Source organism: Protomyctophum bolini (genome assembly GCF_963924005.1).
Source record: "Protomyctophum bolini genome assembly, chromosome: 15".
In the NCBI taxonomy this organism is placed as follows: domain Eukaryota; kingdom Metazoa; phylum Chordata; class Actinopteri; order Myctophiformes; family Myctophidae; genus Protomyctophum; species Protomyctophum bolini.
The window spans coordinates 26896663-26906662 of NC_137876.1; the positions used below are offsets into that span (position 1 = coordinate 26896663).

The 10000-nt window shown below is 44.9% G+C and overlaps 1 protein-coding gene across 1 annotated transcript in view; it reads left to right on the forward strand.

Moving 5' to 3' along the window:
• LOC308329802 (protein jagged-2-like) overlaps positions 1-10000 on the forward strand; it is a gene marked incomplete at its 3' end in the record, with an annotated part of 62726 nt that overhangs the window by 37550 nt on the left and 15176 nt on the right. Inside the window, exons 6-12 of the mRNA XM_080784305.1 lie at positions 3027-3157; positions 3539-3658; positions 4164-4277; positions 4968-5081; positions 8235-8281; positions 8694-8867; positions 9413-9563. Of these exons, the coding sequence (XP_080640431.1) occupies positions 3027-3157; positions 3539-3658; positions 4164-4277; positions 4968-5081; positions 8235-8281; positions 8694-8867; positions 9413-9563 (851 nt within the window). The remainder of the gene's footprint in view (positions 1-3026; positions 3158-3538; positions 3659-4163; positions 4278-4967; positions 5082-8234; positions 8282-8693; positions 8868-9412; positions 9564-10000) is intronic.

The following is a 10000-nucleotide window of genomic DNA, read 5'->3' on the forward strand; positions in this document are numbered from 1 at the left end:
AGAGGGGAGAGAGTAATAGACAGAAAAAGATATTTAGGGATAAACACAGCAAATGCTTAAGAGAGAGATAGAGAGAGAGAGGACACTCAGTGAAATCCAATGGTTACTTTTGTATATGTTCAGAGTTAAACTAACACTGAGGATTGTAACAGACGGACTGAGAGAGGAGTGCAAGCGAGGAAATAACACAACGAGGAACGGAAAGCCAGGCAGAGTAGTAAGTATAACAGTAGGTCTGCGGTCTCCTCTGCGTCTGTCTGCTGTCCCACACTGTGGCCAGACAGACTGTCCGTGTTCCCACCACGGCATGCTGGGGCAGCATGTTAACCACGCCGAACCGCAGTGTTTGGATACAATAACACTGCACCGCTCACAATACACACAGACCACTGTGTGCTGTCACACTCTCTGCAGCGTGCCGGTATTGATATGTCAATTGAGCTTGTGTCAGTGTGTGCGCGCGTCGTGTTATTCGAGAAGCTATAGTCCATTGCGCTAAAAGCCATCGGTGAAATGGCCTCTGTAAAATTTGTTCCACTGGTTGAATGAAGGGATTCTGTTTCCGTTTCTACTGTGGGTCAGATTTGCATTGCCAAATTGCAATGAATTTTACAACTTTCATCCTGACATGCACAATTGGGAATTGTGAGGTGTTGTGAGCTTGTGGATCGGATATTTTCGCTGTTCGTGATATGATGAAGTTCTTATAAGTGGTTAATATACAAATTATGAAATGTATTCAGAGTATGTATTCTAGTTGTTGCAAACAAAAGTAATCGATAAGGCCCTTTGTCAGTTGCATGGGCAGCTAGTGCTATGTATAGTACAAGTCAAGCTTTAGCCAGTTGGCTGCTACACGTACTATTAAAAACTCATTTATTTTCCACTTTCTTGATAAGGCCTGCTTAGGCCGTTGAAGCTGTGTGTCATCCAACCTGCTCATCCAACCTGCAGATTGTGCCACTTTTTTACCCCGTTTCCTGTGTGTTCCTGTGTGTGGGGGGGAAAAAGCAAGGTATCAACTGTAAAACTCATTCAACCCGGCGCCTCTTGTCTACAACCGTGCAGCACACTAGAGCACCCCAGCAGTGCTGTATATCACCACCGCTAAGAGTAGACTTCTGTTTGGGTGGCGGCCATTTTGAAGTGTGTGTGTCTCAGTGAAGGAGGGGGGTATTGGCTCCTAAAATAGCCCCGACAGAGAAATGACAGGACAGGTGGGGCAAGGTTACCACTGGCCTTGAAATAACGGAGTGCTGCCATAAACCAACTGATTAGCTAACCCCTAACCGGCTGCCCTAACGGCCCTCGGCCCCCAAGAACCTCTTGGCCCCTTGGCCCCTCGGCCTGCTCTCCCTGGGGGCTCCTGCTTCTAGGCAGCCCCTCTCACCATTCCTACAAGGTCCTCCTTTTCCTCTCTGCTGTTTCCACGTTTAGACACGTCCCTAAGGCAGAGGAAGAGGTCTGACACACGCATGCACGTGCATGCACGCACAGTACAAAGGCATGCACACACAATGCGTAGTGGAATACACTGTACTCACATAAACACATGGATGCACGCATGCGAGTAATACTGACACACATAGCACAGATGCACACACGCAGAAATGCAGGCATGTTGTATACAGGCAAGGACGCACGCACGCATGCACACTTGGGAATGTCCCCTGGCACCCTGTCCTAAGATTAGGAGCTGCAGAGGGGGGTAATTCACCTTGATGAAGATGTTCTGTAGAGCCAAAGCAAGTTACTGTCACTCGACATTTCACTGTGTCGCAACTTCACAAAATTGTGTGAAGTGCATTCGAATGAATCATTACCCCCAACATTTAAATGCATTTCTATTCTGATTCGATGGCAATCTTCTTTTAAGGCCAGCTTTCAACACTGATATTAACCTACCTCGAGTTCCAACGAGAGCAGAACATTAACATAAAATTACTTCAAACTGCTCATGCAGCACAATCAGAGCCAAACTCCTGAAGCCAAACAATTGCACTATTTGGGGAAAAGACCTATATTTCACCAGCGCAGAAGGTAATTTTGTCCCCCAAATGCTTCCATACAGCTGCAGGCAGTAAGAAGTGCTTGCCTTAGAAGCTGGGTGTTCTAGGTGTGTTTGATTTAACAGTGGACACGTCTCATGTAGGTCAACCTTAATGAAGCATGTCTTACTTTTTTTAAGTTGATAAATTACTTTTTTTTTTGGCCACACATTTCCACAGTTTTCCATGAAATCTCAGAGCCAATTCTACCTAAGTGACTGAGTGTCTCTGTTTGCCCTAAATCCATGCAAATGCTCCTCCAGGTTGTTGCTGTAAATATGATTAATAATGTGTCTTGGTCATCTTGCCTGTTTAAACCGACCTTATTAGTTTTCTGTAAAAGCATTAAAACACTACTTTACGAACTGTATATATCACTGCTGCTCACCCATGGGAACATGGAACCAAGAGCGTTGTGTATTAAATTACCTCTTCTTGCCCACAAATGTGTTTTAAAAGGTTTTCCACACAAAAAACAAGCCAAGCCCCTCATGTGTCCTTGAGAGATTTCACGCCATTACAGACAACTCATTTATTTAATTTATCCAGCAACACACAATGAGCACAGCTTGGGCTTTGGTTTTAGTGACTGGATTAAACAACACATCTCAGGTGCAAACTCTGCTGCATCCATGCATCCTGTTGAAGTGCCCTTAAGCAAGGCACCAAACCCTTATCTGCTCACATTAACCACTTTAACCCTGGCTTCCGTATTCTGGGCATGTCATAAAAGGTGAACATTTGGCAAATATAGGGGAACTGAATATTTCGCGAAATAGTGAACATTCAGTGGAAATAGAAGATCTTCAAGTTCACATGCTGTCGCTCTACTAGGCTGCTTTTGCTATTTGATGTACATCAAAGCAAATTGGGCCCAATAAATTCCTAAAAAGTTGACTTTGACTAATCATCTCTCCTTTTGTGTGTGTGTGTGTGTGTGTGTGTGTGTGTGTGTGTGTGTGTGTATGTGTGTGGTAGGTGTAACTATGGTTGGCAGGGTCCGTTCTGTGATGAGTGTCTGCCCTATCCGGGCTGCGTCCATGGGTCATGTAACGAGCCGTGGCAATGCAGCTGTGACAAGAACTGGGGAGGCCTGCTCTGTGACAAAGGTCAGACTCAACCGGCCAATCCTGGATCTGACAATGATAATATAGGAGGAGCCAGTATAAGCACTTAGCTAATTAACATTCGAGGAACCATCTACACGTTCAAACTTTTACTATTATTAGGAAAGAAAGTCATAGTGCGTGTATCACTGTTATAAAGCTCATATTTACAATGTCTTTCTTACAAGTGTCGTTTTTTATCACTTTCATAATTAGGTGGAAATTGTCTCACTTTAGCGAGAATCCAGTGTGTGTGAAATAGCTTCGTTATATACAGAGGCAGTTTTGATTCAGAGAGATAGGTTAACAAACACACATGGACATGATGAAAATACCTATTTTTGTACAAGGACACGGAGACATTCCTTGATGTTTTCTGTGCAGATCTTAATTACTGTGGGACCAACCGACCGTGTAAGAACGGAGGGACGTGTATGAACACGGAGCCTGATGAGTACAACTGTGCCTGTCCTGACGGCTACTCCGGCAAGAACTGCGAGATCGGTGAGTCAGCGAGTCAAATGCACCAGCTGTGTTCGGCTGAGCACATGTATGCATCTGCAAAAGCATGTCCTGTATAGCGGTGGGGGGGATGTGACGTGTTGGTATCATGGTGAAGTTATATAATTTAGCAGGCTGAGGATTTGAACAATTTTGTCAATCGGATTGACAACTGATGCCTCTGTTAGTCTGGTTTGTTATTTCCTCTCTATCTGAAAATAATTGATTCATTTACAAACCCACCTCTGTCCATAGTGCACAATTCTCTCAGGCCAATGTGAGGAATTTTTCAACTGTTTTGTTAACAAGATTGATAAGATCTGGTCTCCGATTACTCCCGTCAGCAATGCTCTCCTCATCCCATCAAACGCCTCAGTATAATGAAATCTCTTTCAACCCGTCACTTGTCACACTCATAGAAAATATGATTCTGTCTATGGAATCCTCCACCTCTCAGTTGGATCCGATCCACACTAAACTGTTGAACTCTCTCTCTCACTCTCTGTAGCGGAGCATGCCTGTGTGTCGAACCCCTGTGCTAACGGGGGGACATGTCATGAAGTCCCCACAGGGTTCGAGTGCCACTGTCCTGCAGGCTGGTCTGGGCCCACCTGTGCTAAAGGTGAGCAGCAACGAATTGACCTGAGAAAAGGCCATGTGAACTGAGCTCAGAGCAGGGAAATAAGTTGGTCTACTGGCCAGTTGTCGTGCACGTGTACAAATAATAATAAAGGCATATTTCAGGTGTGTAATTGCCCAGACAAAATTGAAGCACAGTATTGTAGTAAGTAAGTGAGGTGGCTCTCTATGAAGGTTACTGATGATAATAGTACAGTCTGTGTGCGTCTGATCTATGTGCACACATGTCTATCCATCTTTCTGTCTTTAAAGTCACGTGCATGCGTGCGTCGTATATGTTGGCCTCTCTGTCCATTTGCGTTAGTATATGTCACTGTGTTTTTGCGTATGCATAGTGCATACATCCAACATTTTTGTTTGTTGAATCACTATTGATCATCATTAAAAAATATGTTTTTAGCATCTGCCAAATCTCTGTGGACATTCAGACATTAGTGTGCGAACATTCCTTTTGTAGTCTTGATAATTTGTTTGGATTACGCACTTGACTGAAAACCCCTTTTTTGGACAATTCAACAAGAGAGCAAACGTTTCTCTCATTTTTGTTGATATTTGAACAGGGCCAGACCTAACTGTGTGTGTGTGTGTGTGTGTGTGTGTGTGTGTGTGTGTGTGTGTGTGTGTGTGTGTGTGTGTGCGTGTGCGTGTGTGTGTGTGCGCACGCGCGTTTCAGACACAGATGAGTGTGAGTCAAACCCCTGTGCTCAGGGTGGGACCTGTATCGACTTGGAGAACGGGTTTGAATGCATCTGTCCCCCGCAGTGGACGGGCAAGACCTGCCAAATCGGTAAGTCACATTAATTGGTGTTGTTATCAACTAGCGTCCCCATTCTGGGCATGTCATGATAGGCGACGATTGGGTGAAAATAGGGGAACATTTTGCAAAAATAGCTGATCTAAAAAAAATAGGAGGGGACCAAGTAAAGGACCCGTGGGAGATCCCAGTGAACGAAGGGTTTAAGTGGTTAAATGAGTTAAACGAGAACCTTATTGAATTGATTATATGGAGTTAAAACACATGTGAGGGAGGGAACGCCTGCCAAATATACATAGTAGTGTCTCACACTGTAGACATGTGTGTAAATGATTTCTATTAATCTTCCTTTATCATGAGATTCTGAAGCAAGACTATGGGATAATGTCACATTGTTCATACTACTTTATCTGTGTTCATGTGTGAATCAAATGTGGGTGAATTGTCCTTTTAATGTATCAGTTGATCTGACCTTACATTGAGCCTGCCCCGTGCATGTTTGATGACATTTTGCAGTGAACGTGTGGAGTGTAATTCTGTACGTGTTGCTGTACGTTGCACCAACAGTGAATGTTGTGAGTGTTTGGACTCAAGCCAGGAATACACCCCCCACCCCCTGCGCCCACTTGCCTGAGATATACGTATATCTAATTTAGTTGTTTGTTTATTCTGCCATGTCGAAGCAGTAGTAATACTGCAGGGTGGCTACTAATATGAAAAGGGAGTGTGTGTGTTTGTGTGTGTTTGTGTGTGCGTGTGTGTGTGTGTGTGTGTGTGTGCATGTCTGCATGCATGTCTGATGGAGAGAAACGATCATATGCAACTCAAGCCAGGTGACTTGAGTAAAGATATAAATAACCGCCCGCCTGGCAACTGCCTGCCTTGGAGACCAAATATACCCCACCCTGGGGTTATCTTTGGCCCCAGACTGGGGGGGATGGGGATGGGGGGGTAAAATGGGCCGGTATGTACGCTACGGTGAGGCAAGGACTCTCTTAACTGGGCATGGGCCCACTTCCATGGCACATCATAGCCTGACTGCATGGGGGCCATAGCGACAGCAAGGCAGCAGCGGAAAGAGAGAAAAAGTACTTCATAACCTGTCAACACACATGCAGTGGTGGAAGTATTTTTTCACTTAAGTAAAAGTAGCAATACCACAATATAAAAATACTTTTACAAGTAAAAGGTGCCTGTACTTAACTTTTACTTTTTACAAAATGTACTTACAGTACCAAAGTAAAAGTGCTCACACTGTTGCAATACCTCAAAATTGTACTTAGTTATAATACTGTGCACTTTCCACCACTGCACGTGCACACACGAGCAGGTAGTGATGAAGGGAGAGGAAGAAGGGAAGGAGGAAACCGTTGCATGGGTTCTTGTGTTACGGGGGTTCTGTTATTCGCTGTCGGGCGGTTCCCCTTTCACGGAGCCACCGGTACCTGAGAGAGAGAGAGGGGGGGGGGGTGTAGGAGAGGGGGGTGTCGGGTTACAGCTGGCCAACAGGTGCTGCACCTCCTGGGAGGACCAGGAGTATTAATGCGGCGGGCGGTTTACAGTGTGGTGAGGCGGGCTGGGTGTGCGGCCGGCCTCTGAAACTGACCACTTGGAATGCGTCCGGCGCGGCCCGCAGGGAATGCGATAAAGAAATGAAGCCGACTTGGGCGGCAGGGGAGTGGAGCGGCCGCCAGAGACATGGAGACGTCAAGAAATGCGATCGGGGAACAAAAAAAAAACAAAAAAAGAAAGGGGGGGTGGGGGGGGGGGGGGGGGGGGGAATGGTAATCTCACTCTAGACAGAGTGAGTGGGAGATTTTTGTCCAGAAAAACCAAATAAATCCTTCTGGAGTGGTTGGGGGTGAAATTTGTATCTTGGTTAAGATGGCATCAATCACGTCCCAGAATTGCTTAAATGTTATCCATCGCCCAGGTTAGATTACATGAATTACCTATATTACAGTAAGACAGATCAGGACCTCAGAACCCAAATGATTGTATTAAGAACCTTAGGTTGAGTTTAAGTGGATTGTACACCAGGAATCTACGATTGGTGGTGGGGCTTGTAAGCAGGTTCTTAGCTTTCTCTCTTGTCTTGCCTCTCTCTCGCCCCATCTCTCTCTGTCTCCCCTCTGTCTCTCTCTCTGTCTCTCTCTCTCTCTCTCCCCCCCCCCCCCCCCCCCCCCCCTTCTCGTCTCCATTTTTGCAGACGTTAATGAGTGTTTGGCGAAGCCTTGCCTCAATGCTTACTCTTGCAAAAACTTGATTGGTGGATATCACTGCGCCTGCTTTCGTGGATGGTCGGGACAGAACTGTGACATCAGTCAGTATCAGTTGCTATTAGCTACTGTTGGCCTACGCTGTTAGCCTATATATCGGCATCTGTCTCCTTGCCTCAAGCGCCGTCTATTCTTCTCTGGTCTTTCTTACAGTGGTAGCCATTGTAAAAGTCCCCCTTCATGAGTTCATCCTGCATCTGTGCTGCATTCATTCTGCAGACAGTTCTCTCTTGTATTATACAGCAGAACCAAATAATGTCAAAAATAACAACGTATTTTAACCGGCTGATCATTTCTGCTTCAAGAACAGAGCAAAATGTGATTGTTCCAAGTAATTTATGTCTTGGATCAGTAACGCCTAATTTATGCTCTGTCGCACTATGGTGTTGCACGTCAAAACTCTTACGTTCGCAACGCCTCACAGATGCAACACATTATGCTGCAGTAGTTCATGCAGAAACATGCAGGAAATATCTTGGACTTGTACAATGCTACAGCTGTAGCCTTTTTAGGACAGTCTATTTTCTACACATTGGCTTAACTACTAACATTTCTATCTACAACTAAACGGTTTGGGGTTTTTCAACATGGCAGGGAAACTCCTGGTGAAAATGTATATTTTCTAATTATTATTATTGTAGAGCCTTTCTCCCCCATATCCAGCCTGGCTTCATTGCATGTGCTTTGTCTGCTTCTTCATGTGAATATCTTCTAGGCACATGGATGGATAACCTTGGGTAACTTAACAAAGGCTTTGAATAACCCTTTGAATGCACTGGTGTATCTTTCCCTCAGCCAAGTGCATGTTTACAGCACCCCTGCATGTTCCTCCTGTGTTTCTAATGGACAGCAGCCTCCAGTAGATCTGAGTTCATATTTTTATCTTCCATATTTGTTTGTCTTTCAGATGCCAACAGCTGCCATGGACAGTGTCAGAATGGAGGCACATGCAAGGTGAGAATCAGACATGTCGAGAAATAAATAATATGGTGTCTCCGTCGCATAACTGGTTGTCTAAAACATTACATAAACATTGAAATGAATTGCAGTTTGTTCTCATGGCCTTTGAGTGCATAACAGTCAGATGAGTAGTAGATAGACACAGTTTTCTAAAAAGAAGAAAGGTACATTTGACTACATGGGACCTTTAAAGAATCAGGGGCAAAGTGGTTTTAGTAACTCAACCCGTCTTTACACAAAAGCACTTGTACAGTGAAATCGGATGCTCTGATTTTGACTTCCAGCACTGACTTTTACAGTTCTGAAATGAAGCCATGATTCCCTTTTACCTTTCGGAACTAGCAAAAGGAACCATTTAATCTGGGCAAAAGTAAGAATCTTCTCTCATGGATGTCTTCTGTCATAGGAGGTGGCCAGGCGGTACCAGTGCGTGTGCCAAGCGGGCTTTGTGGGCCGGCACTGCGAGCTTCAGAGAAACAGGTGTGCCAGTAATCCGTGCAGGAACGGGGGCAGGTGCCACTCCCTGCTGGACGGGTTCATGTGTGAATGCCCCCAGGGCTTCTCCGGCCCCACCTGTGAGGTGAGCGGCAGATCATTCTGGGACACTAAACTACACTGTTAAGAATGAAAGTGTGAAATCCTCCGTGTTCGTTTATCCATTTTGGTAACTCAAGAGAGCGTACACATGTGACCTAAAATCCCCCAGTGTTCGTGAATCCATTTGGTAACCCATACCGGAGACTTGTGCACACGCTTACATTTGTACACTCTCAGAGTTAAATGAACACTGAGGATTTTTGCTGCGTAGAGGCTTCGTGCTAGTTGAACATGTTCCTACTGTGAATGAAGAAATAAATGACTGTTGGGAAGCATATGGTTAAAAGCAGCAGCATTTCAGCTACATGGGGGGAATTGTGGGTTAAAGGGAATTCATTCCAAACTGGAAATTAGCTTGATTTGAACTGACAAAAATGTAATAGTAGGAACCTGAATTGAGTAAAAGCCTAATGAAATAAGTGATGTTTTTCCAAGAAATGTGTTTTTTACACTAGCCATTCAGTGAATTCAGTTTAGACCTTAGTGCCACATAGCATTCATCCATCTACATCCTTTCCCAATGTCTAGGTGCAGAGTAACATGTGTGAGCCTGACCCTTGTCAGAACAAGGCTCAGTGCCACAGTGTGATGGGGGATTTCTACTGCGCCTGCCCCGACGACTACGAGGGCCGAACATGCTCCCAGCTCAAGGACCACTGCAAGACCAACCAATGTCAAGGTAACACTAAAGCCAATCGGTTCATATTTTATCCTATGCCGGTGTCACTTGTCCAAAATAGCTACAATATCTACAAACTCACAATGTGTCGCTTTTCTGCCGGTTGTGATCTTGCAGACTATGTACAGTACATTATGGTCAACGAACACAGGGACGCACTTCATCTATACTGTCCTTTTTCACTGTTAATTTGTGAGCTTGTATGAGGTTTTTATTAATCTAACCCAATTGTGAATGTAAAGTCCATTCAGTCCAGTAGACATGAATTGCTGCGTGCAGAATGTCCCATAGAAACTGAATGGGACTCTTCTATGCCAATGTATGTCGTCAGTGGTCCAGTGTGTCGCTTGTAAACAAAGTCCTGTAACTCCCGATTGTGATTTCCAACCTCGTCGAGGCCCTGGCTCCTCATTTCTAGCTCACTAATCACCTCTCGT